We start from the raw sequence: 27609 nt of genomic DNA, 5'->3' as shown, positions 1-27609 counted from the left end.
GCCCCTATTAAGGTATACACATGGTTATAATGGTAATAACAATGTATTATTTGATGAGGAGAAGTGATGCATTCTTGCTTTCCCTGATCATTAATATCACACATACTAGTTTTGAAACTGATTTTTATCATTTATATTAAAGTATAGGCTTTGAATTGAAGGCTCATATACAATTTGAACAACCACATTAACCAATCATGCTCATAACAGGCTGTTAAAGAGTCTGTATCTCCTGGTGCACGTTGCCTGTTTAAGGGTTAAAACAAACCAAACTATCAGATGATGTGATGAATGATATTCCCCAGAATAATCTCTTTAAAACCATTTTAAAAACACAAGAAGAATCCATAATAATGAGTTTTGTAAGATGCTTTAACCCTCCTGTTGTCCTCGAGTAAAGGAAGGAAGGGAGGGAAGAAGGAAGGGAGGAAGGAAGGGAGGAAGGAAGGGAGGAAAGGAAAGGAAAGGAAGGGAGGAAGGTAGGAAGGAGGAAGGAGGAAGGTAGGAAGGAAGGAAGGAAGGAAGGTAGGAGGGAGGGAGGGAGGGAGGAAAGAAGGAAGGAGGGAAGGAAGGAAAGAAGGAAGGGAGGAAGGTAGGAGGGAGAGAGGAAGGATGGAGGGAAAGAAGGAAGGAAGGAAGGAAGGAAGGAAGGAAGGAAGGAAGGAAGGACAGAGGGAGGGAGGAAGGAAGGGAGGAAGAAAGGACAAAAGGAAGGAAGGAAAGAGAGAGGAAGGACAGACGGAAGGAAGGAAGGAAGGTAGGAAGGAGGGAGAGAGGAAGGAAGGATGGAGGGAAGGAAGGAAAGAAGGAAGGGAGGAAGGTAGGAGGGAGGGAGGGAGGAAGGAAGGATGGAGGAAATGAAGGAAAGAAGGAGGGAGGAAGGAAGGAGGAAGGAAGGACAAAAGGAAGGAAGGAAAGAGAGAGGAAGGACAGACGGAAGGAAGGAAGGGAAGAAAGAAGGAACAGTCAGTTTAAGGGTTAAAACAAACCAAACTATCAGATGATGTGTGTCAGATGTTTACTGTACCATGATGGTGTAGATGATTTTCTCTGTCCTTAAGAAAGGGTACAGAGCTGAGAACCTCTGAAAGCCTCCCGTCACTATGTGGACTGGATAGAGGCTGACTTTAGCCAGAGCCTGAGCACATTGGACCGCTCTGCCTGCAATCACAGTCAGAAACAAACCCGTAAGTATCACCTGACACAATGGGCAAACTATGATGAATATCATACTTGTGGGAGTACTGCCTAGAAGATATACTTGCCTTCGTTAGGGCAGTATTCCAAGGCTTATTTCCAAGTGTTTAGTGGACTGAAGAAAGATACTTATCGGCTGTATAGTACACAGAAAAACATGTTTATGTGTAACTGTCAGCTTACCTTGCTCCTGTGAACAGCTGGTGTTGCTGTCATAGATCACTACATGCTGCATGCTGTCCACCTCCACGATATCAGGCAGGAAAAATGAGCTTTTTGAATCCTGGAAAGAGTCACAGAGAGAAAGAGCTGATGTTTGAGAGACACACACATACACACACACACACACACACACACACGTACACACACACACACACACACACACACACACACACACACACACACACACACACACACACACACACACACACACACACACACACACACACACACACACACACAAACACAATCCTAGAAACTAAAGTAACAAAAAAATGAAGCTGTATTTTCAGGCTTCTCTTTCATTTCCTTTGTTTCGATCCACATTAAGGACTTTAACGGTCCATATAAGAGTGTTGTAAAGGTGCAATTCTCCCACAAAACATCTTACACTTACACTATAACAGCATCACCTCTAGATAAAATAAAACTATCAAACAAATTTGCAAGTAAAAGCACAATTCTCCATTAAATATCACATCTTTGATGAGTAATGTTTTTTATTGAGCTGCATTATAACGGTCTTTAAGAAATTGACTGCAAGGTTCTCAGTAATGTCATATGTGTTCTTATAGATTTCAAGTTTTCGAATAACTTTTTAAATCTTTTTAACATAGTTTTCATTTAATAGGAAAAAGAAAACAATTGTTATATTCAATTAATTTCTTCACATTTTCTAAACCAATGGCTTTTTGGTGGTTTTGTTGACGTTGTTCAAGCTTTAAGAGACTTTAGAGACACAGATTTTTCTTCATAAATAAGACATGCTTTGAATGTTTTTGAGACTTTAAAGTAAGGAACCTGTTTTTTACCAGTCAAAAGGTAATTTGTTGTAGCTCTCCTTATAACTTATATTGTGATATATTGAACAGTATCAGTGGAAACAAATCTAGATGTGTTAATCCAAATGCTTGGACCAAGTATTTGGTTAAATTGTAAGGCATTTATTTCTTTACAGAGTTTTATAATGGTCGTATATTTGTCTATTTTTGCCAGTTTATCCAATCCACTTTATTTATATAGCACGATTTTAACAAACACAAGGTTTCCAAAGTGCTGCACAACAAGACAAAAACACAATAAATAGATAACACAATAGAAAGATGAAAGCAATAAAATCATATAAAATAAAATGAAATAAATTAAATGTTCTGCCCGCACAAGATAAAAATATGCATGTATACACATAAAATCAACACTTTACATGGTGTCAAAAGCCTAAGAGTCAATACCCATCAGTCTAGGTCAGATTGGACGAACAGAGAAGAATCACAAAACTGTGGATACCACTGAGTTTCATACCGTTTTGGCATGTTTAGCTGTTATGATGTGGCTCACTTTGTAATCCTGAGTTTCACGAGCATCTACAACAGAAATACACGAGTATGTTACAGCTTTCAACTAATAAACAGGATTAAATGTAACAAATATACACATGAAGCAAACTCATAGACTCTGATCTGATCTGAATCTCATCTCTTACCAACCAAACAGAGGTAGTTGATCTCTGCCAGCCTGGACACACGGCTGCTCTGGTTGAGGAGATTGTAGAGCTCCTGTGGCTCACACATCATGATTGCAGCCATAGCAGGAAGACTGACAACAACAAAACAAGTAGCTACAAACACCTATAAAAAGGTAACTGGATATTACAATTAGCTTAACCTGCAGGGGAAAAACACATTGTGTAGAAAGGAGCTTGGTTCCAAAGAGCACAGTTGGTGTTTGTATGGGTTCTGTTGCTAAGCAACTCAATGTGCTCCCTCATTGGTGGGTTGGTGATGATGATGTAGAGCCTTAAAGTCACAACCATTCATTTCTTGACCAGTTTAATTTGACTTTTCAGTGGGTTAATAGTATTTATGTTTCTCCACAGTCATTCAGCTGATAGATGTTAGATGTAATCTGATGGAGAGCTGTCTGATAAGATGTTATTTCACCTAATTATTCATACTTTTTCTAATTTAGGTAGGTAGTGTAGGGTACTGTAGGTAGGGGGAAATTCAAAATTGGCACAACAGTATTCTTGAAAAGTGATATAATAAAAATCAAATAAAAATCAAATAATCTCGTGCATGTGTGTTTGTATGTATGTATGTAGGCTTATGTATGTATGTTACTGTAGCATGCAAATTATGTATGTATGTGCGTGTGTATGCATATATGTATGTTTATGTAGCTTGTATGTACTCAAGTATATAGCTAATAGGAATGTAACTTAGATTGCTAATGAGCACGTCAGCCATCGTGTGAACTTCCTTTGTTGTTTAATGGACGACTGTTAAAACTTAAGTCAGAACTGTATATGAAATAATGTCAAATAATGTGTATGAAAAATCAATAATAAGACATTTAAAGGTACTGTCTGGCCACTAGTAACACTATGAAGCAATACAAGGTTTTAAAAGTGAGTCCCCATTTTGTTTAATTTGTGCAAGTGTACAATGACAAATATATGGGTGATGCAATACAGTATCCTGCCAATGGTTTTAGACTATATTAACCCTCCTGTTGTCCTCGAGTCAAGGAAGGAAGGGAGGAAGGATGGAAAGGAGCGAGGAAGGAAGGAAGGAAGAAGGAAGTTAAAGGAAAGGAGGTAGGAAGGAAGAGAGGAAAGGAAAGAAGGAAGGGAGGAAGGAAACAAGGAAGGAGGGAGGGAGAAAGGAAAAGAGGAAGGGAGGGAGGAAAGAAGGAAGGAAGAAAGGGGAATGGAGGTAGGAAAGAGAGAGGAAGGAAGGAAGGGAGGAAGGAAGAAGGAAAGGAGGGAGGAAGGAAGGGAGGAAGAAAAGAAGGAAGGAGGGAGGGAGGGAGAAAGGAAAGAAGGAAGGGAGGGAGGAAAGAAGGAAGGAGGAAGGGAGGGAGGGAGAAAGGAAAAGAGGAAGGGAGGGAGGAAAGAAGGAAGGAAGAAAGGGGGATAGAGGTAGGAAAGAGAGAGGGAGGGAGGGAGGGAGGGAGGAAGGACAGAAGGAAGGAAGGAAGGAAGGAAGGAAGGAAGGAAGGAAGGAAGGAAAGAAGGAAGGAAGGAAGGAAGGGAGGAAAGAAGGAACAGTCAAAACAGACGGGGTCAATTTGACCCGGGAGGACGACACGAAGGTTAATATTTTCAAGAAGGTAATGGTGCTAAAAGACACAGCATTACACTTGGGTGGTGGAGGGAATCAGACAAAGTGGGTTGGTAGGGCCTCGGTTTTTCTGTTAAGCATCATATCAGGTATCAGCCCAACAGTTTGCCAAATTGCCAATATGGACACTCGTGGTCTGAGACAGTTATTGCCAATACTTTTGGTGACTCCCTTAACATTTCCAATTGTGCTACCAATTTCTCTTTGAGCAGCTCTAGAGTCACAAGAGCAACTCATTACATGACATGTGTTGATATTCATGGACCTCGGAGGATTAACCCTCCTGTTGTCCTCGAGTTAAGGGAGGAAGGGAGGGAGGGAGGGAGGGAGGGAGGAAGGAAGGGAGGGAGGAAGAAGGAAGGACGGAGTAAATAAGAAAGCAAGGAAGGAAAGGAAGGGAGGAAGGAAAGGAAGGAAGGACGGAGGAAATAAGGAAGGAAGGTAGGAGGGAGGAAGGGAGACAGGGAAAGAGGAAGGGAGGGAGAAGGAAGGAAAAGACGAAGAAGGAAGGAAAGGAGGAAGGAAGGAAGGAAGGGAGGGAGGGAGGGAGAAGGAAGGAAAGGAGGGAGGAAGGATGGGAGGAAGGAAAGAAGGAAGGGAGGAGGGAAAGGAAGGAACAAGAAAAGAAGGAGGGAGGGTAAGAAGGAGGGAGGGAGGACAGAAGGAAGGAAGAAAGGGGGATGGAGGAAGGAAAGAAAGAGAGAAGGAGGGAGGGAGGAAGGAACAAGGAAGGAAGGAAGGAAGGAAGGGAGGAAAGAAGGAACAGTCAAAACAGACGGGGTCAATTTGACCCGGGAAGACGACACGAAGGTTAAACCACGTTTTGGTGACCTTCTGACTTTTCCACCAGCATCTAAATTGGACCCAAAATGTCAACCCGAAGAACAGATTGCAATGATATTTACTGAGAACATACGTCTAAGAGGATGAACCACTTTTTTTTCTCCTAACCATACAAAGTGAACATTCAGACACACACACACTTTTGTCCTGCTTCTCTACAGTCGCTTTTGAGAACAACATGTACTCAGTCCCAGCAGAGCCGAGCTGAATGAAGGACTGTTTGCTCTGTCCTGCCTAGTGTCGTAAAATCATGCTGTTTGACTCGGAGGAAAACAAAGCTTGAGACCAAAGATGAAGGCAGAGAAGGAGTCTCCTTCAAAAGCCAGAATAATTTCAAATATATTATTGCTCGTCGGTCTTGGTTTCTTCAATACAGGTATGTACCGTTTTCTACTTTAGAACTTGCTTCACAATTGTTTAGTACTTCAAATAGTTTTGTCTAATAATGGTCGGATGTCTGATGTTTCTCTTGCATGTATGTAAACTGTCTTAAACATTTTGTAAAGATTAAGGCTCGATTTAAAGGTTAAGATTTACAGGAAATTATAGCAAATAAATAACAGCTGATTCATTTTTTCGATTTTTTCTTCAATATGAGGGAATCACACATTTATAAATTGCAAATATGATTTGGAAAATAACCCATTGCTTCTTATTTTAGTGTTGCTTACAATCAGAGGGTCCTCCCAGTATATGATGGAAAGCATAAACCCTCAAAATCTAAGTATATTCTATGGTAAATGAAACATCTGTGTAGCAGATTTGTGTGTTTACAGCTGGAGAAGAGGCAACTGTAAGGTGATTTAAAATCTGCAATACACAAATACAAATAATATACAAGGTTTGGCACAAACTGATATGACGATGTATTTGTGGTAACTGTTGCAGTGTATTGCACAATATTGCAGAAATTGACAATTCCGTCACTGGACAGTACAGACATCACAAAGGTAGTGTTTGTTCTTGGGGGGTATTGGATTGCATTAGATTGTGAGGCTGCTTATACAGTCTTGTGTCAACCCCCTGTAAGTAATACAGTAATTGTGCCCACTGGCTGTACCAGAACCAGTGTTTTCAGATGTTATTTTCAGCTGTGGCTGTGAGCTTGTCATCACTGTTCTGCTATTGTTGTGGTTAGCAGCAGAGTCACTGAGCTGCTCTGTTTCTGCAAAGCTAGCATGGCATCTGGATTGCTCCCAGTGCTCTTTTCATGAACTGCCAAGAAGGAAATTTGAACAAACAATCCCCACTTTTGTTGGTTCATGTTGGCCCATCCCAAGGACTGACAGCTGTTACCATGGTAATGTGGATCTGCCATGCAAACTGGCCTCCAGTATACAGCAGTGGTGAGGGTTGATGCCCACACTAGCCTTCAGCTAACTACTGTGTCACTCACTGTGGTTGAAAAAAACATGAACGTTGACACACGCACACAGAACAGTGAGGACTATTTACATGTTGCCTGTGTGCATGAACTGCTTCTAATAATTGTTCACAAAGCTATGCCTATAGACATACCAGTATCCCCACAACATGCATTCATAATGGATGATTTCACAATGTATGCAATATGTGAAATGGTGATGTTGAGTGCCAGTCCTTTACAAAAGACACACTGCGCCGCCCATGATGAAAAATATGATCACAATCTAACTACTAACAATGAACCACTGCAATATCTTTAAGGCTCTGAAGAGTATGCTTTATTTACATGCACAACAATTTTGACAGCTGGTCAACTTTGATTGACACATAATGCAGTTGATGTAAATTTAGTTTTTCATCGACACAATTTTGAGCTGATAAGTGGTTCATTCAGATAGCAAGAGCCCAAAGACTGACTGATATGTAGCCTATCTGAAAGGTTGCCACATATGACTGTTATGTCACAGGTAGCATTAGATCAAGTCTAAGCCTGGGTGATATAGAGATGCAGCAGGTGTGCTCTGCCATTACAATAAGGTTGACTTGTAAAAGTGCGATATTGGACTATTGGTGTAAAAAGAAGGAGAATACTGCAAGAACCTTTCCTCTGTGTTTCTCCACAGGTGGGGTTCTGGCAGTGAATATGACTATCCCCAACACTCTTATTAGAGGTACAGTAGGAGGGGAGGCCCTTCTGTCCGTCCGCTACGTGAGCCTCAGCCCCGACCTGCCAGTCATCAAGTGGCAGCTCCAGAGAGAAAAGTCTGTCACTGTTGTCCAGTCGATTGGAACAGATATTATTGGGACCCTGAGGCCTGAGTATCGTGACCGCATCCTGGTATTTGAGAATGGCACTCTGCTTCTCCACAACCTCAGACTCTCTGATGAAGGGGCTTATGATGTAGAGATCTCCATCACAGATGATATCTTCACAGGAGAGGGCAACATCGAACTCACCGTGGATGGTAGGACGACAAGTTTTGTATTATATGATTCTCAAGTGTACAATCTCACCTCTTTCTCTTTAATCTAAAAAGACTCAAATCTATCTTAACCTTCGTGTCGTCCTCCCGGGTCAAATTGACCCTGTCTGTTTTGACTGTTCCTTCTTTCCTTCCTCCCTCCTTCCTTCTCTCTTTCCTCCCTTCCTTCTTTCCCTCCATCCCCCTTTCTTCCTTCCTTCTGTCCTTCCTCTCTCCCTCCTTCCTTCCTTCTCTCTTTCCTCCCTTCCTTCTTTCCCTCCATCCCCCTTTCTTCCTTCCTTCCTTCTGTCCTTCCTCCCTCCCTCCTTCTTTCCTTGCCTCCCTCCCCCTTTCTTCCTTCCTCCCTCCTTCCTCCTTTCCTCTTTTCCTTTCTCCCTCCCTCTTTCCTTTTTTCCTCCCTCCGTCCTACCTTCCTTCCTTCCTTCTTTCCTCCTTCCTTCCTTCTTTCCTTCCTTCCTCTTTTCCTTTCTCCCTCCCTCCCTCCTTCCTACTTTCCTTCCTTCCCTCCTTTCTTTCCTTCCATCCTTCCTTCCTCCCTCCTTTCCTTCCTTCCTTCCTTCCTTCCTTGACTCGAGGACAACAGGAGGGTTAAGTTCCAAGTCTGGATATCGATGAGAGAATATAAACACTTACCTTTGACTAATGGGCTTGGTTAGGGTTAGGAGGTAATTTATCATATTTGTATCATCATGCTGCCACATGTTCATGTTATTAATGCATGCAAATCTTTATGATATGATACATGATACATGTTCAGTGGTCACATCTAGATGATTGCAGGTTCTAGCCTACTAAACAGATAAAGCCCTACAAAGGTGTCTTCACTTAGACTGATGAGACCTCTGTTCAGGTTGTAAGTGAGTAGAGCAATGAGGTTATCGTGCTCAGGCCAGTGGTGGTGTTGAGAGAATTATGTGTGGTGTATTTGTCCATCTTCAGATCATTGTAGTTTCAGCTGTTGCATAATTACATAGTTTAGTGTAAGTGCAGTTGGATTCTCTAAGCACTGCACTTGCCTTTTCCTCATGAATTCTCCTTCTTAACTTTCCTTGATGTTTTCTATTGAGGTCAATGAAAAGTAGTTATAGGAAAAGATCATAGCAAGTACTTTTCAACCGCAGCGTGGGATTATAGTTGAGAATACCTCCTGATATGTTGCAGCTGAGTCTTTCATGAAATAGTGGAACAATGACATCAACCCCACCAACACAAAAGGCTGTGAGAAGGTCACCTGTGTCCTGAGAAAGAGTAGGAGGAAGCAACAACGTTCCTTCGCTTCCTACGTCATGACTGAAAATGCAATCCGCTGCCAAGTAACACTGTAAGAGCAGCATCAGATATTTCCATTATGCAAGTGTAATGAATTTGCATTACACAATAAATGTCCTTAATTTTCACACACTGTAACTACAAGAGACTATTTCAGCCAGGACCATATGGCTAAAATAGCAATGATAACTTGGGATTGAATGTTATTTCGTATAGTTTGATCTAGGTTTGGTCTGAAGGCTGAATGACAGCATGCTTGAAGGAGGGAAGGACGTACAGTAACCAAGATTGGACTGTTTCTTTAATTTTATGCTGCCCCAAAGTACCCCAAAAAAATGTCAGTCCTGTCCTGTTGTCCTCGAGTCAAGGAAGGAAGGGAGAAAAAAAGGAAGGAAAGGAGGGAGGAAGGAAAGAAGGAAGAGAGGAGGATGGAAAGAAGGAAGAGAGGAAGGAAAGGAAGGAAGGACGGATGAAAGAAGGAAGGAAGGAAGGTACTGTAGGAGGGAGGGAGGAAAGAAGGAAGGAGGGAGGGAGAAAGGAAAATAGGAAGGAAGGAAAGAAGGACAGAGGAAAGAAGGACTGGGGAAGGTAGGAGGGAGGAAAGAAGGAAGGGAGGAAGGGAAGGAATTAGGGAAGGAAAGAAGGAGGGAGGGAGGGAGGAAGGAAGAGAGGAAAGAGAGAGGAAGGAAAGAAAGAGAGAAGGAGGGAGGGAGGACAGACGGAAGGAAGGAAGAGAGGAAGGGAGGAAAGAAGGAACAGTCAAAACAGACGGGGTCAATTTGACCTGGGAGGACGACACGAAGGTTAAATAGGTAAGAAAGGATGCAGAAAACTAGAGCACAAGGAACCACAACAATCATCATCCCATCAGAACTAAGAAATATGATTAATTTGACAAACATCTTCCCATTTGTGAAATGTTGTAACCCTGTTTTTCAATGTTTTAACATGTTTTGTATTTATTGTATTTACTGTCTTTAAATCTACTATCCAGATTGTTACAATGCAACTCATTGACCTCTCCACAGAGCTGATATCCAGGCCTTATATCGACATGGAGTCTACATCAGTGCTGGAGCTCAGCCAAAACGTCGTCCTCAACTGCTCTCATGACAATGGAACCAGGACCACATACAAGTGGCTAAAAGGGGGAAAACCACTGGCCAATGTGACAAGGTTCGTTTTGTCACCTGACCAGAAGTTCTTGACCATCACACGAGTTTTGATGGCAGACGATGACATCTACAGCTGCTCGGTGGAGAATCCTGTGGGCAACATAACGAGCCTGCCCATCAGGCTGACTGTCTACAGTAAGTGATTCTGTCTAACAGTTGCGGTGCCAACAACACTGCTATTCATAGAACAATGCTGCTAGTATGGCTAAAATATTTACTTTAAGTCTAGTTAATTGGAGGTAATTTAGTTTGAGTTCAGGAGCAGGACCACATTTAAAACAATCGTCTTCCTGTCATACACACTTCCCTACCTTGCGACATTAGTGATAGGCTATCATGCTCATCCCATAATGTCGTTTTCCAAACAGAAAATGATCGAAAATCACTTTCTCGTTTCTTGCTTCACACCCTTCGATAGCTCAGTTGGTAGAGCGGAGGACTGTAGGTTGAATATGACAGGAATCCTTAGGTCGCTGGTTCAATTCCGGCTCGAAGGAGGTGTTTTTCATTGCAGGCTCATTAAATTAAGAAGAGTTTCAAGGATAGCTGACTTCATCACTTCATCACTTGGAGTTAAACAGGCAATTCCAGGACAGGAAGTGCAATACATGACAGTGATAGCTGGTTTTGTCGCTTGATCAGTGGGACTTAATAGGCCATATAACAACAGATTTAGTGCAATACCTGGCATACCTCAATGTTGTATCGCATAGCACATAATGCTATCCCTAAAAAGTGGATCCAACAGGATACAAAACATAAGCAGTCAATATATGAAAAAGGTTGTCCCAACTAGAATTAACAGTTTGAAATACTTTAAAACCATTTCTCTATGTTCCCTTGTAGTGACCAAATCTTCCTTTGACACTTCTGCAGGATGTAAAGCTTCTGACTTGTGTATTTGTGGTGTTGTCAAAGAGTCAATATTACATCCTGCTCCAATGGTTACTTGCTCGTACTAGCTCTCATGTGACCAAACTTAACCCAAATCTTCCAATAGCAGGATAGACTAATGGAGCACAGATATAATCTTAAGGTAAAAATAGATGCAAGATACTATGATTTACCACATAAAGCCAAATAATAACCTTAATCGGAACTAAATGTCATTTCTTCTCTCAGTCCCAACAGTGTAAAACTATTAAAAGGAGAATATAAATTGGAATATTTACAATATTTTAAATAATTGCAATTACAAAACTCAATACATGGCTAATACTAATGTACTATATGGCTCTCTGTTATGCTCACTGACCGTAATGTGCCATGATCCTATAGGAAGAAGTTCCCTCTATATCATCCTTTCCACTGGAGGCATCTTCCTCCTGATCACCTTGGTAACAGTATGTGCCTGCTGGACGCCTTCAAAAGAGTAAGACTTCTATTAAGCTTTTAAATTAGTCCTAATAAACATGTTATGCATAAATAAATACACTTTTTTTTGTCTATGTTAGGTCAAGACCTCCAACTACAAAGCTTCTCTCCACTGACCACTCTTTTCGGTCACCAATCAATCACACAGGTATATAAAAGTTGTATGTGTTATAGTCTAATGCAAAAAAAGTGGTCAGATTATCTAGGCTGAAACTGGAATAATCCCCTTGGGAAAATATGGGCAATGTGTATGAATAACAGTCTGGTGTTTTTCTGCTTTGCCACAGATGATGCTTTTCCAAAAATGACACAGCATAATGGAAAGACTGCAGTAACGTCACTGTATATCCTGCAGCAAAAGGTATCTCCCTCAACACCACCACTGTGATTTCAATAGATTATATGACTCTGAAGCTATGCTAGCACCCCCTGGAGGCTACAATGTTCATTACAGCCCACAATGCAGAACAGCTGGATGTAACAAACAACCTGATCACCTCCAACAACATGCAGAATTAACCATCTATGTTGCTGATTACACCCAGTAGTGTACAGTAAAATGTTATGTTTGCACACTTTAGAATATGAATGCTTGAAACGTGGATTTGGACTGAAGTTGTACTGTTTTGCAGGATCCTTCCATGGATGACTCATCCAGCAACAGCATCGGATCTATTTCTGAACTTGACATGCCTCCATGCTACACCACTTCCAACCCCTACACTGACTCTATTACCCAGTCTACTGGCTCCCCTGCCCGCCTCTCCCACAAGTATACCTAAAATCCCGTCCACTCCATAATAAAGCAAGCTGGAGATCAGACCCACCTATTGTATACTACTCCTGACTCTTGGATGGCAACTTCCTGCATTTCAGCCCACAGTTTGGGAATGATCTCAAAAACCAGGGTCTAGGGTTTTACAATAATGTCAAGTACTGCACGTTAATATGTTTTCATTAAAGTAAACAGTTGAGTAATTTAAATATGAGTGGACTATAGAAAATATAGAAGCAGTGTGACAGACGTGTTTTTAAATGGCTTTGAAGCCTGGATTTGGGTTTACTACTCACCACTGTTGTTTTTTGTGGAACTACAGAATCTCAAATTTGGGAAATGGCAGGGACTCTGCATGAACCTGAAGTTTGACAGCTATCAAACTATAGTGGAATAAAGTACATAGTTTGTCAATGAAGACAACCTCACACCCACATCCCAAAAATCACCACCAACCAAATATTAAAAAGAAAAAAGAGTCATCACCTTTCATGTATGACTTTCTAGGGAGAAGTTGGGGATTTTCATCTAGACCTTAATGTAGTCTGACTTTTCTCAAAGTCAACATCGAGCACCTTTGCTGTGGCTTCATCCTTCAGCTGTGACGATTGCTGCTTGGGTAGTTCCAGTAATATTTCACCCTCAGATTCCCTCCTCCCCGATGTTTCCCTGTGAATTAATAATAAATTACTCTTTCGTTGAAGTCTTGCACCCATGGGGTTTGATTGGGTGAGTGGTTAAGGGTAGGTGTTTGTGTTTTGTACATGTGATAATTTCTGTAGAGTTCAATAAGATCCAGCAGTTACGTTGTGATATTTTGTGAAATTATGTAATTCTTTATTTAGTTCTACTACATGACTTATTTGTAGTTTCGTTGAGTAGGGAGACAAAGTCATTGTGGAGGAGGGGCTATGGTATTTTGTACAAACTTTAATAAAAATGTGAAATTCTCAAAACACAAACATGTTTTCTTTTGTATCTTGTAGTATTTCTTCTGTGCCTCTCGGCTCATATTCATTTATCAATTTTCATGATTTTTATTTTTCGGGTGAACATTTTCTGTAGTCTGTCTGAACACAATAAAGCCCATGTATACATTGTAAGAGTTGTTTGTTATTGTTAATAAACGAGGATGCTTCCTTAAGTTATTTCAATGTAAGTGATGGGGGAACAAATACAGTGATTGTTTGGTGCAAAAGTACACTTTTACAGATCGGAGCACACACATCTGCACATATGTCCCCTATTTAGGAATCACAATCAACTTTAAATACAGACAGACCTCATATCCCACCTATAGCCCATTATGTAACCTTGGCATTAGTAGGCAAAACCGATGTTTCGATCCAGTATTTTCACATTAGATGTAGCATATAGCTCATACATCAAAGGGGAAAACAGAAGGGGCATCTCTGTAGTTCTACTTCTGAAAAGCAAGAGGCATTTTTGGTGTCGGAGTGGATAGCACCTAATGGAGAACAGGTCGTGTTTACCATTTGTGGTGGTTTTTCAATGCCTTTAAGCAGATTCATAATAAGTTTATCATGAGTTTTGTTGATTTCATGAAAACAATCATGTCGCTGAGGTTGCTGTTTTTCATGGTCAAGCCATGTTGTTTTCCAAACAGAATTTGATGCAGCATCACTTTTCTAGTTGCTCTGTCAACCCTTCGATAGCTCAGTTGGTAGAGCGGAGGACTGTAGGTTGTATATGACAGGTATCCTTAGGTCGCTGGTTCAACTCCGGCTCGAAGAATGTTTTTCATCACTGTCTTGTTCTACTAGGAAGAATTTCAATGCAATTGTTCCAAAGATAGCTGACTTGTCACTTGATCAGTGTGACTTAAATACGCCATTTACCATTTAACAACAGATGGTGCAATACCTGGCAGACCTCAATGTTGTATTGCATAGCACATAATGGAGAGCTGATCATGTTCACTCAGTGTGGTGGTTTCTCAATGACTTTGAGTGGATTCTTAATACTTAATCATGAATGTTCTTGGTTTCCTAAAATCAATCATGTTGTCGAGGTGGCTGTTTTTCATGCTCATCCCATAATGTCGTTTTCCAAACAGAAAATTGAACGAAAATCACTTTCTCATTTCTTGCTGCAAACCCTTCGATAGCTCAGTTGGTAGAGCGGAGGACTGTAGGTTGATAAATGACAGGTATCCTTAGGTCGCTGGTTCAACTCCGGCTCGAAGGAGGTGTTTTTCATTGCAGGCTCATTAAATTAGGAAGAGTTTCAAGGATAGCTGACTTCATCACTTGGAGTTAAACAGGCAATTCCAGGACAGGAAGTGCAATAAATGACAGACCTCAATGTTGGAGCAGATAACACCTAATTGAGAACAGGTCATGTCTACTATGTGTGGTGGTTTTTCAATGACTTTCAGCACGTTTGTAGTAAATTTACTATGGATGTTGTTGTTGATTCAATAAAAACAATCATGTTGTCGAGGCAGCTGTTTTTCATGCTCATCCCATAATGTCGTTTTCCAAACAGAAACTGATCGAAAATCTCTTTCTCAATTCTTGCTGCAAACCCTTCGATAGCTCAGTTGGTAGAGCGGAGGACTGTAGGTTGATAATGACAGGAATCCTTAGGTCGCTGGTTCAATTCCGGCTCGAAGGAGGTGTTTTTCATCACTGCCTTGTTCCAAGGATGGCTGGTTTTGTCGCTTGATCAGCGGGACCGATGGTGCAATACCTGGCAGACATCAATGTTGTATCGCATAGCCATAGCACATAATGGAGAGCAGATCATGTTCACTCAGTGTGGTGGTTTCTCAATGACTTTGAGTGAATTCTTAATACTTTATCATGAATGTTCTTGGTTTCCTAAAAACAATCATGTCGTCGAGGTGGCTGTTTTTCATGCTCATCCCATAATGTCGTTTTCCAAACAGAAAATGATCGAAAATCTCTTTCTCAATTTTTGCTGCAAACCCTTCGATAGCTCAGTTGGTAGAGCGGAGGACTGTAGGTTGGTAATGACAGGTATCCTTAGGTCGCTGGTTCAACTCCGGCTCGAAGGAGGTGTTTTTCATTGCAGGCACATTAAATTAGGAAGGGTTTCAAGGATAACTGACTTCATCACTTGTAGCTAAACAGGCTAATTCCAGGACAGGAAGTGCAATAAATGACATACCTCAATGTCAGAGTAGATAACACTTAATAGAAATCAGGTTTACTATGTGTGGTGGTTTTTCAATGACTTTCAGCACATTTGTAGTAAATTTACTATGAATGTTGTTGATTTCATGAAAACAATCATCTTGTCAAGGTGGCTGTTTTTCATGCTCATCCCATAATGTCGTTTTCCAAACAGAAAATGATCGAAAATTACTTTCTAATTTCTTGCTTCACACCCTTCGATAGCTCAGTTGGTAGAGCGGAGGACTGTAGGTTGATAAATGACAGGTATCCTTAGGTCACTGGTTCAACTCCGGCTCGAAGGAGGTGTTTTTCATCACTGCCTTGTTCCAAGGATGGCTGATTTGTCGCTTGATCAGCGGGACCGATGGTGCAATACCTGGCAGACATCAATGTTGTATTGCATACCCATAGCACATAATGGAGAGCAGATCATGTTCACTCAGTGTGGTGGTTTCTCAATGACTTTGAGTGGATTCTTAATACTTTATCATGAATGTTCTTGGTTTCCTAAAAACAATCATGTTGTCGAGGTGGCTGTTTTTCATGCTCATCCCATAATGTCGTTTTCCAAACAGAAAATGATCGAAAATGATTTTCTCAATAGTTGCTGCTATCCCTTCGATAGCTCAGTTGGTAGAGCGGAGGACTGTAGGTTGAAAATGACAGGAATCCTTAGGTCGCTGGTTCAACTCCGGCTCGAAGGAGGTGTTTTTCATTGCAGGCTCATTAAATAAAGAAGAGTTTCAAATATAGCTGACTTCATCACTTGGAGTTAAACAGGCAATTCCAGGACAGAAAGTTCAATAAATGACAGACCTCAGTGTCAGAGCAGATAGCACCTAATAGAGAACAGGTCATGTTTACTATGTGTGGTGGTTTTTCAATGACTTTCAGCACGTTAGTAAATTTACTAGGAATGTTGTTGATTCAATAAAAAAAATCAGGTCGTCGAGGTGGCTGTTTTTCATGCTCATCCCATAATGTTGTTTTCTGAACAGAAAATGATCGAAAATCACTTTCTCATTTCTTGCTGCAAACCCTTCGATAGCTCAGTATGTAGAGCGGAGGACTGTAGTTTGAATATAACAGGTATCCTTAGGTCGCTGGTTCAATTCTGGCTTGAAGGAGGTGTTTTTCATTGCAGGCTCATTAAATAAAGAAGAGTTTCAAGGATAGCTGACTTCATCACTTCATCACTTGGAGTTAAAAAGGCAATTCCAGGACAGGAAGTGCAATAAATGACAGACCTCAGTGTCAGAGTAGATAACACCTAATAGAAAACAGGTCTACTATGTGTGGTGGTTTTTCAATGACTTTCAGCACATTTGTAGTAAATTTACTATGAATGTTGTTGATTTCATGAAAACAATCATCTTGTCAAGGTGGCTGTTTTTCATGCTCATCCCATAATGTCGTTTTCCAAACAGAAAATGATCGAAAATTACTTTCTAATCTTTTGCTTCACACCCTTCGATAGCTCAGTTGGTAGAGCGGAGGACTGTAGGTTGAATATAACAGGAATCCTTAGGTCGCTGGTTCAACTCCGGCTCGAAGGAGGTGTTTTTCATCACTGCCTTGTTCCAAGGATGGCTGGTTTTGTCGCTTGATCAGCGGGACCGATGGTGCAATACCTGGCAGACATCAATGTTGTATCGCATACCCATAGCACATAATGGAGAGCAGATCATGTTCACTCAGTGTGGTGGTTTCTCAATGACTTTGAGTGGATTCTTAATAAGTTTATCATGAATGTTCTTGGTTTCCTAAAAACAATCATGTTGTCAAGGTGGCTGTTTTTCATGCTCATCCCATAATGTCGTTTTCCAAACAGAAAATGATCGAAAATGATTTTCTCAATACTTGCTGCTATCCCTTCGATAGCTCAGTTGGTAGAGCGGAGGACTGTAGATTGAAAATGACAGGAATCCTTAGGTCGCTGGTTCAACTCCGGCTCGAAGGAGGTGTTTTTCATTGCAGGCTCATTAAATTAGGAAGAGCTTCAAGGATAGCTGACTTCATCACTTGGAGTTAAACAGGCAATTCCAGGACGGAAAGTGCAATAAATGACAGACCTCAATGTCATAGCAGATAGCACCTAATAGAGAACAGGTCATGTCTACTATGTGTGGTGGTTTTTCAATGACTTTCAGCACGTTTGTAGTAAATTTACTATGAATGTTGTTAATTTCATAAAAACAATCATCTTGTCAAGGTGGCTGTTTTTCATGCTCATCCCATAATGTTGTTTTCTGAACAGAAACTGATCGAAAATCACTTTCTCATCTTTTGTAGCAAACCCTTCGATAGCTCAGTTGGTAGAGCGGAGGACTGTAGGTTGGTAATGACAGGAATCCTTAGGTCGCTGGTTCAACTCCGGCTCGAAGGAGGTGTTTTTTTCATTGCTGCCTTGTGATATTAGAAAGAGTTTCAAGGATAGCTGGTTTCATCACTTCATCAACTGGATCTAAATAGGATATTCCATTAAAGTGAAATAAATGGTCAACCTCGATGTCAGAGCAGATATCACGTAATGGATTCCAGGTCATGTTCACCGTGTTTTGTGGTTTTTCAATGACTTAAGCAGATTAATGGTACGTTTTTTATGAATGTTGTTGATTTTATAAAAAACATTGGTCGTATAGTTGGCTTGTTTTCACGGTTAACCCATAATGCCCCCTTTACCATTTTTCGATGCAGTTTCGTTAAAACCTCTGTGTTTTTGTTTGACTTTAATTCACTTTGGTCATCATAAAACAGTTTGTGTTCAGTTTAATTGCTGCGCCATTCACGTAAAAGCTTTAAAAAACTATATTAAAATGGCTGATGTCGTGTTAGTCTATTAAATATTTCTATCCAACATGAAGTTTGCTAACTTAGTTTACACTGACTGATATTATGACAACCTGAGACGTTTTATGGCGCTTTTCCACTACACAGTTCCAGCACGACTCGCATCGACTCGGCACAACTCCGTTTTTTTGCGTTTCCATCAGCGATAGTACCTGGTACTTTTTTAGTACCTACTCTGACGAGGTTCCAAGCGAGCCGAGCCGATACTAAATGTGATATCAACAGACTGCCGGCCACTGATTGGTCAGAAGAGTTGTCGCTGGAAGAGTCATGTGTTAGTGTCGCGTATAAAACGAAGTCACGGCAGTTTCGCGGAGCCGTGCTATGACGACCCCGCCCACGTTGAGTAAGTACTTTTTTGTAATGGAAAAGGTCTGTTCTGGAACCGTACCGAGGCGAGGCGAGTCGAGCCGAGTAGTGCTAGAACTGTATAGTGGAAAAGCGCCATTAGTCAGACAGGCTAACAGGGTGAGCTAACAGCTAGCTGAGAGTCCTATCCACCAGAATTAAAAAAAAATCATAACTAGTGCAAAAGTAGGTTTAAAGGAAGAACTAGCGATTTGTCTGATAATGTTTTTCTCTTTTTTTTAATTTATGTTCGAAATAAACTAAACTTAACTAAAAGAAGACATGATGTGCAATGAGCAATAGAATACCAATCGTCTTTTTTTTTTTTTGGTGTGCACCTTTAATAATAATAACTTTCAATTCTTATCTATTCTTATTATTTTTTTCTTCATTTTAGTTATTTACTCTCTGCTTGTTAACATTTTACTACCCTTGGGTAGTGTTGTATGATCACTGTCTCTGCTGCTGTATTTTTAATGTATAATTTATGTATGCACTGATGCACCTCATGCCTAAGACAAATTTCATTTTTGCCCAAGACAATAAAGTAGATCTTATCTTAACCTACTAGTCTAATTGAAGGCCGAGCATAACGCGTTATTTTTTTAATCGCGTTAATCGTGCATCTTATTTTTTTGTCCCTTCCAAGCACCCATACTTGTAGTCTTGCCTGCCTCCTGCTGCAGCCATGGGGAAAAACAACTACACGCTTCTGGATGGCTCTTTCTACTTCAAACTACTCCCAGACGGATCTGTCGACAAGTCAAAAGTAGTGTGCAGCTTTTGTCAAACTGAACTTAAATATCATCGCAGCACTTCGAGTCTGAACTATCACCTGCGAGCCAAGCATTCAAATGCAGCTAAAAAGGGACATGCTAAAGGGCAGCAGAAGCAAAGCACTGCACCTCTGAAGAATGCACATCAACACAAACCTGTGGAAGAAGATAAATTAACTACAGCGATTGCAAAATGGGTTGTAATTAACTTCAGACCTGTTAATATCGTGGAAGATGCAGGTTTAAGAGATGTACTCCGGGTTGCATGTTGTGATGAGTCCTATGTTTTACCCTCCAGGGGAACAATAGTTTCACGCATACACAGCCTGTATGAAACAGAGAAAACAACCAAATTAAAACTCCTGCAAAGTGCAAATGTTGTGGCGTTGACAGGTGATCTTTGGACGTCAGTGAGCAATCAGAATTACCTGGGAGTATCTGCACACCACATCGACACTAATTGGACTTTGCTTTCTTTTGCTTTGACTGTGCGACAAACTGAAGAAACGCGCGTGCAGCATTTCTGCGATGTTGCAGAGCGATGGGACATTGCAAGGAAAGTCACAACAATCGGTGCAGACAGTGCATTGACTTTAATAACAGCAGAAAGGATTAAGTCGTACCAACACATGCCGTGCATTGCACACAGTCTGCAGAGATCAATAACAGCAGCAGTCCTTCACAGTGGGTTTGAGCATGTGTTGACTAAATGTCGCAAACTGGTTGCACACTTCAAGGATAGTCCAGCAAATGCAGCAGAGTTGAAACGAGAGCAAGCACAGAGAGATCAAGATGTGGAGCCTCTAATTCAAGATGTGCAAACGAGGTGGAACTCAACTCTGAGCATGATCACCAGGCTGCAGACAAACAAAGACGCAGTGAGAGTTACACTTGATCTTCATAAGCAGATAAACACTCCAGCCTTTTTGACTGATGCAGAATTTGAGAAGATGGGAAAGCTTGAGACACTCCTTGAACCCTGCAGGTAAGAAAGAATAAATCACAGTAAGCACAGTATTTTGGAAGCTGAGGCTTGCTGTGTTGTGAATGCCTCTTATTTTGTAAAAAAATGCAAATGTGACTAAGTTATTATTGTCTCTTCAAAAATGTCAAGTGTTTATGGGTCAGTGATAAATAAGGGTTGGCAAGATGAGTGATTCAAAAATATCTTAAAAAATAGTTTTAAAAGCAGCATCATGTTTGTTAAAATGTACATTTAGTATTTTTGTTGGTTTCATATCATTTGAAATGACATTTGCATCATTTTTTACCAAAAGTAAGACTGAATGCTCCTGAAAATGTCAAATGGTGTAACCACAAAAGAATGATGCATATTACATATTTTATCACCTACAGTGTATTTAAGTGGACTTATACTAATAATTACTTCATTTAAAGTGAATGTAAATGTTTCCTGATCTTCATGGTTACCAGAGTAAATGTAATATTTAGAACAATTGTATTCCATTACCTTTATTTAATATAAAAGTTATAATGTAAGATCATGCCAAACTAGTTGATATGGTGTTTTATTGACAATTTACTGTTTTTAAGCAAGTTGAATTATTTGGTACAAAGTTTTTATGGTTACACCACTTAGACATTTTTGCCATAATCCTGTGTGCAAGTTATTCATACGTTTATTTTCACATTTTAACCCTTTAAATTTGACTAAACCACATGGAGAGAGAGAGAGGAGGGGGAGAAGTATTAAATGATGAATTATCGTCTCTTTTTTAACACTCAATTAATTGCACTTTATCTTTCATGGCAGGTATGTGACTGAACTCCTCGGAGGAGAACAGTTCGTTCCCTGCTCAGTGGTCCTGCCTGCGCTGTGCCATCTGTCCCGGCTGATGGAAGTATCTGAAGATGATCCAGACTACGTGTGCCAATTCAAAGAGGCCTTCACATCTGACCTTTCAAAGCGGAAAGAAAGCATCAACACCCAATGGCTGAAAGTGGCGACCGCACTCGACCCCAGATTCAAAGATCTGAAATGCCTTCCCAGATCTGAAAGGGAGGAAGTGTGGAGGTTGATTAAAGAAGAGAGCGCCAAACAGTCTTACGTCGAAGCCAAAGTGTCAGAACCACCAAAAAAGAAGATGAGCCTCCTGGTTGCGTCCGACTCGGAGGATGAAGAGGAGGCGGCGGCCGACACTCCTGTGGCTCGGTACAGAGCGGAGCCGAGCATCTCCATGGAGACCTGTCCGCTGAAATGGTGGTGTGCACATGCGGGGGCTTACCCAAGCTTGGCTCCTCTGGCACAGAAATACCTGTCTACGCCTGCGACCACGGTGCCGTGTGAGAGGCTGTTCTCGCTCTCCGGTCACGTGGTGCAGAAGAAGAGAGCGGCGCTGTCCACTGAAAACGCCACCAGACTGCTCTGCCTCAGCGACTGGCTGAGAGAAAAGAAACAGGAGGGAAAGTTAACACAGCAGCTCTGAATGTTGATGTGTCTGAGGACTAACTGTCATTTAGGGACTAGGGTTGCAAAAGGGGCGGAAAACTTCTGATAAATATGGGAATATATGGGAATTAACAGGAAATTGAAGGTAATTTATACAAACTGTATCCACTGTATATAAACATTTCATTTAGTCATAAGCAGACATGCATGCAAAATAATACTTTTAACCTTTGTGTCGTCCTCCCGGGTCAAATTGACCCTGTCTGTTTTGACTGTTCCTTCTTTCCTCCCTTCCTTCCTTCCTTCCTTCCTTCTGTCCTTCCTCTCTCCCTCCCTCCCTCCCTCCCTCTCTCTTTCCTACCTCTATCCCCCTTTCTTCCTTCCTTCTTTCCTCCCTCCCTTCCTCTTTTCCTTTCTCCCTCCCTCCCTTCCTCCTTCCTTCTTTCCTTCCTCCCTTCCTTTCTCCCTCCCTCCTTCCTTCTTTTCTTCCTCCCTTCCTTCCTCCCTCCTTCCTCCCTTCCTTCCTTCCTCTCTTTCCTACCTCCATTCCCCTTTCTTCCTTCCTTCTTTCCTCCCTCCCTTCCTCTTTTCCTTTCTCCCTCCCTCCTTCCTTCTTTCCTTCCTCCCTTCCTTCTTTCCTTCCTCCCTTCCTTCTTTCCTTTCCTCCCTTCCTTCCTACCTCCTTTCCTTTAACTTCCTTCTTCCTTCCTTCCTTCCTCGCTCCTCTCCATCCTTCCTCCTCCCTTCCTTCCTTGACTCGAGGACAACAGGAGGGTTAAAAAAACAACAACATTTTGACTGATTTATTTGTGATTAGAACTTTAATCAATACTTTAATTGAGTAAAATAAACATTTTCCCTTCTAGAGATCATGTGTGCATGTGATGGAGGAATGCACAGTGCATGTAGGAGGTGCAGCCCTGCAGTCAGTAATGTACTATGTGCATGTGATTGAAAAAACAGGGGAGATATTCAACTGGATTTACATTAAATCTGCTTGTTTTAACCAAGATTATTCTACAAGATGTTTGTTTTTTTCTAACTACAATAAGTTTCCTTTTATAGGTGAACATGCAGCTTTGTAAATGTCCAGTTAATTTCTATTAATTCCCATATATTCCCGTTAATTCCCATGTAAAGTTTCTATTTCTAGTTTCTTTGCAGTACAGGTGTCTTCTAGTGTTACATCTTACATCTCTCTCCATTGCTGTGATTTCAGGTGAATTTTAGTTTTTTTAGTAGAGATTAGTTTTAGTTTAGTTTACTTTATTTCGGTCACTCAACTAAAACACACATGTTCAAACAAAGCAAACAATCATATATCCTCGTTCTTTGTTCTTCATCTCTAACCGAACTGATGAAAAGCCAAAAAAAGCAGTTTCCGACTGAAAGTGTAAGATGAAGCATTATTACACTAACCCTTCTTTCATGTGTCATTCTATAGATACCAATGTGTATAATACACCCCAAACATCCACTACAATTAGCTACATACATCATACACACACAACAATACAGTAAATAAACACCCACATACAGTAAATACACACACTTCCTTTTATATATGCATGTTTATCACCAAAAGGAAGGCTCCCACACACAAAGCAGTCCACCACAAAGTTCATATCTGGGTCAATGACGTATAAGGATTTGCAACAACTCAATTGTAGAATAATAAAAACAAGCATATCTAATGCAGTGGTTCAAACATTCAGAATGTTGTGTACCTGAAAATTCATATTATACATGTAAAAGTGATTTTAGTGGGTTTTTCAAGATTAATTGGCACTGGCCTTAAAAAAAGTCATGTGGTGCGACCATGATTCATCTTGAAATATCTTTATATAAATAAAAGATCATTTACAAAAATTAAAAAAAAAAAAAAATGCAAATACTTTGTTTCCAAACACTTTATATTACTGAAAACTTGTAAAAAAAAAAAAAAAGATGTGAAGCGTGTTAAGTAAATTAATTTATTTCAAGATGAATCATGGTCGCACCACATGACTTTTTTTAAGGCCAGTGCCAATTAATCTCGAAAAACCCACTAAAATCACTTAATTTCACATTGTAATATGAATTTTCACATTCTGAATGTTTGAACTACTGCATTAGATATGCTTGTTTTTATTATTCTACAATTGAGTTGTTGCAAATCCTTATAAGTCATTGACCCAGATACCAATGTGTATAATAAACCCAAAACATAAACACTCCACTACAATTAGCTACATACATCATACACACACAATAATACAGTAAATAAACACACTTCCTTTATATATGCATGTTTACCCCCAAAAGGAAGGCTCCCATACACAAAGCAGTCCACCACAAAGTTCATATATATTATATTTATGCCTCAGTTTTATATTTGTTAATCATATGTAGTGTATGACACATTTTCAATTCATTTTCTGTTTCACATCTTCGATTTTGTAAACATGCCGATTCCTCTTCGTCCATACTGATTGTTGTCAATAAAATAAAAAAAAAAGAAGCAGTGATGCATCATGAGTTTGATATTTTATTGACATAAGATGTGGTACTGTGACAGGTTTTTGCAATAACAAATCATTTACAATAGGGTTACAGCAACAGATGTTAGAAATACTCAATTTCATAAGATTGCAATGAAAGCGCTCTCCATACATTCTGTATTGCTGGCAACAATTATGGATATATATATACGTTTGTTTTATGTTTGTGGGAGTGCAAAGACAATGCTGCTTTAAAAAAAAAGAAAAAAAGAAAAAGAAGACACCTACAATAGAGACATGAATTGAGAGATATTATAATAACGTTTTTTTTTTAAAGAGGGTGTAAATCCACAGCCTAAATGAGAAAGGAATAAAAAGGACAGTGGGCTCATGCAGGCACATAAATGTAGTTTAACATGGAGTATGAAAATAGTGTCACCAACACGATTGATACGCTGAAATTAGCTATTTCAATTTCATTATCAGGGTTATTATACCAATACATTTTAATTTTTTATTACCTACACAAACTACACCATCACTGGACTACATTGGACGAGGGGCGACTCTGGGCCTCAATGCATATGCACACTCCAATGCTCTACAGCACACACACACAACGCCAACACTAGAGGGTTATATTGACACTAGTGTATTTAAAAACATAAAAAAATTGGCATTTTAAATCAGCAACATTTGTGTGAGATACTTGGTCCTGTAAAGTTTGGTTCGGCTGCCGTGCCACAGGTTTTTAAATTGGCTCTACAACAATGGCATTAAAGATTTTAAAATAAAAAACAAATACAGCTGCATCAAAAAGATAAAACATTTAAAGCGTATTACAGAGTGGAAACTACTGCAACAATAAAGCCAAGTTAAAAAAAAAAGGAAACACACACAGAGGTAGATGCACAATAAATAAGGAAATGACAATATATGTGTATAAAGCCATCTACACGACTATGTGGCTGCAATAAATGGGGCCATTGGAAAGAGAAGTGGCATTGGTGTGTGGACACATAATCAATAGCTGCTATAAACTGTAGTTTGTGTAGTGGTTCCAAAACTAATGATTGAAAGGCTTTCAAGTTGAAATAATGGCGAACTTTTGCAAAATTAACCAACAAATTTGAAGCTTTTTAGCCCATAAAATGTCCTCGTACTAGTCGGACGCTTCTTTACTTCCTGTTCCTTAACCGTTTGCAACCTGAAACTAACTTCACTGAATGTGTTAAATAGTTTTAACATTATCTAAAATTTTTAATGTGCTTTTTTTGGTAATTTGGCCGTTAATAAAACATCTAAAAAATGACATATTAAGACATTTATTATAGCTGCAGTGAAAAAAGAAAAAAACAGTGTGGAGTGTTTTATCGCCAGTAGTGTAAACCTAGAGCTTCTAGCGCTTTGCTGCCATCCAACATTAAGATGCCTCTACTGATCCAGGTAGACAACATGAAAAAAACAACAACAACAAATAAAATCACAGTATGCACCGATTAAAGAAATACATTCATGAGAGAAATATAAAAAAAATCACAGGTTGGGAAGCAGCAATGAAATGCCATCATTTAGATTTAGAAGTAATTAAAACTAATGTTTAATCTCTCATCTGCATTTTTACCTTTGTGCAGCTTTTTTTTTTTAAATTGTATTTTTTAAGACGGAAACTTTTTGTATTAGTCACATTAATTATAAGAATTAAAAGAAGCTGTGTTATAGTTTGTTATTACAGCAAAAAAAACTAAAACATTTGTTATCTGTGGTCACTTTAGTACGTCTTTAAAAGTCGTTGAATGTTGTATTTTTTTTTTTTTAAATGATCCTCCGGGAGGCAAACCTGCTGTAGAAATGGCATCGGCAGCTTCTGACACACGCACGCACACACACACACACACACACACACACACACACACACACACACACACACACACACACACACACACACACACACACACACACACACACACACACACACACACACACACACACACACACACACACACACACACACACACACACACAGACTAGTGGCAAAAAAGGAACAAATCAATACTGTTTTATCCTGCAGGTACGAGTGAAGCAAAAGCCAGTATCAAAAATAAATTGATGAACTTGAAAAGAGGAGTGAGCCGCGTACAGTATATAAAATTTAAAGAAGAAGAAGAAAGAAGAAGAAGAAAAAAAAAAAAAAAAAGCAATGGCTTCACAGACAACAAGGGAAAGATATATTTTTTTCCCTCATTCAGGACAGTTTTTTTTTTTTTTTTTTTTAACCATCAGTCACATCTTAACAACATTAAGACACTAAAAGTTAAGGATGGAATGATAAACACGTTTTTTTTTTCACTGGGAGGTAAAAAAATTAAAATGGAGAGTTTCAATAATAATGCTTAAAACTGCCAAAATAAAGGAAGCATTAATGTTGTGTTGTCATGATGTTCGTCAAACAATAACACACAAAGGGTCACCCACAATGTTTTTGTTATTAATCTCTAGGAGGGGATTAAGTCTTATTATTCAGTAAACCTGCTTTTTGCTGTTTGGATTCCTTTGTTTTGGCAGTTTTTTTCCGCAGGTGAAAGATATAAATGATAAAACACTGCCGTTTGTCGTCAGGATGATGAAGCAGTAGACGCTAAAAGTGGTACAGCAGGTCAGTTCTTCAGCACGGAGTCGTACATCTGGTACACGTACTGAGAAACCTCGGGGGCCCGACACTTGAGAGAGAGCTGCGGGAAAGAAGAGAGGAGAAGATTTAAGGGTCACAGTAGAGGAAACCTTCAGATCACACCTCTTCTATATGAGAGTCTAAACAAAGCTGTACATGGGTCAATTATGTTTTTAGTCAAATTTAAAAGGGTTAAAATGTGAAAATAAACGTATGAATAACTTGCACACATTCTTTTTTTGTGGACCCAGCATCAAATTTCTGCTTTTAATCCATTTTGAGAGAATATATTAGAGGATTATGGCAAAAATGTCTAAGTGGTGTAACCATAAAAACTTTGTACCAAATAATTCAACTTGGTTAAAAACAGTAAATTCTCAATAAAACACCATATCAACTAGTTTGGCATGATCTTACATTATAACTTTATATTAAATAAAGGTAATGGAATACAATTGTTCTAAATATTACATTTACTCTGGTTACCATGGAGATCAGGAACCATTTTTTAACTCTCCTGTTGTCCTCGAG

At 39.8% G+C, this 27609-nt stretch overlaps 4 protein-coding genes across 6 annotated transcripts in view; 2 read left to right on the top strand and 2 right to left on the bottom strand.

Moving 5' to 3' along the window:
• Positions 1-3002, bottom strand: part of styxl1 (serine/threonine/tyrosine interacting-like 1) — a 4285-nt gene extending 1283 nt beyond the window's left edge. Inside the window, exons 1-4 of the mRNA XM_062432556.1 lie at positions 2900-3002; positions 2719-2780; positions 1381-1480; positions 1028-1161 (exon numbers count right to left, since the gene is read on the bottom strand). Coding sequence (XP_062288540.1) covers positions 1028-1161; positions 1381-1480; positions 2719-2780; positions 2900-3002 — 399 coding nt within the window. The remainder of the gene's footprint in view (positions 1-1027; positions 1162-1380; positions 1481-2718; positions 2781-2899) is intronic.
• A 2655-nt stretch (positions 3003-5657) lies between these two features.
• On the top strand, positions 5658-12389 carry LOC133993564 (hepatic and glial cell adhesion molecule-like). The gene is made up of 7 exons (XM_062432555.1): positions 5658-5757; positions 7430-7771; positions 10087-10368; positions 11512-11605; positions 11688-11755; positions 11895-11968; positions 12240-12389. Exons 1-7 carry the CDS (start codon positions 5673-5675, stop codon positions 12387-12389), a joined length of 1095 nt encoding a protein of 364 aa, XP_062288539.1. The 5' UTR covers positions 5658-5672.
• A 7035-nt stretch (positions 12390-19424) lies between these two features.
• On the top strand, positions 19425-22187 carry LOC133994458 (E3 SUMO-protein ligase ZBED1-like). Its single transcript, XM_062433712.1, has 2 exons — positions 19425-20502; positions 21292-22187. The coding sequence occupies exons 1-2, from the start codon at positions 19430-19432 to the stop codon at positions 21962-21964; spliced, it is 1746 nt and encodes a 581-aa protein (XP_062289696.1). The 5' UTR covers positions 19425-19429; the 3' UTR covers positions 21965-22187.
• Positions 22188-24457: 2270 nt separating this feature from the next.
• The window catches only part of ap2b1 (adaptor related protein complex 2 subunit beta 1), a 30714-nt gene continuing 27562 nt past the window's right edge, over positions 24458-27609 (bottom strand). For 2 of the 3 annotated variants that reach the window (XM_062433280.1, XM_062433282.1), the window contains exon 21: positions 24458-27139. In XM_062433280.1, coding sequence (XP_062289264.1) covers positions 27065-27139 — 75 coding nt within the window. In that variant the 3' untranslated portion in view covers positions 24458-27064. The remainder of the gene's footprint in view (positions 27140-27609) is intronic. The other variant, XR_009927086.1, reaches the window with a different exon arrangement.

The sequence above is a fragment of the Scomber scombrus genome, chromosome 14 (assembly GCF_963691925.1).
Source record: "Scomber scombrus chromosome 14, fScoSco1.1, whole genome shotgun sequence".
In the NCBI taxonomy this organism is placed as follows: domain Eukaryota; kingdom Metazoa; phylum Chordata; class Actinopteri; order Scombriformes; family Scombridae; genus Scomber; species Scomber scombrus.
This window is presented reverse-complemented; position numbering and strand designations above follow the sequence as displayed.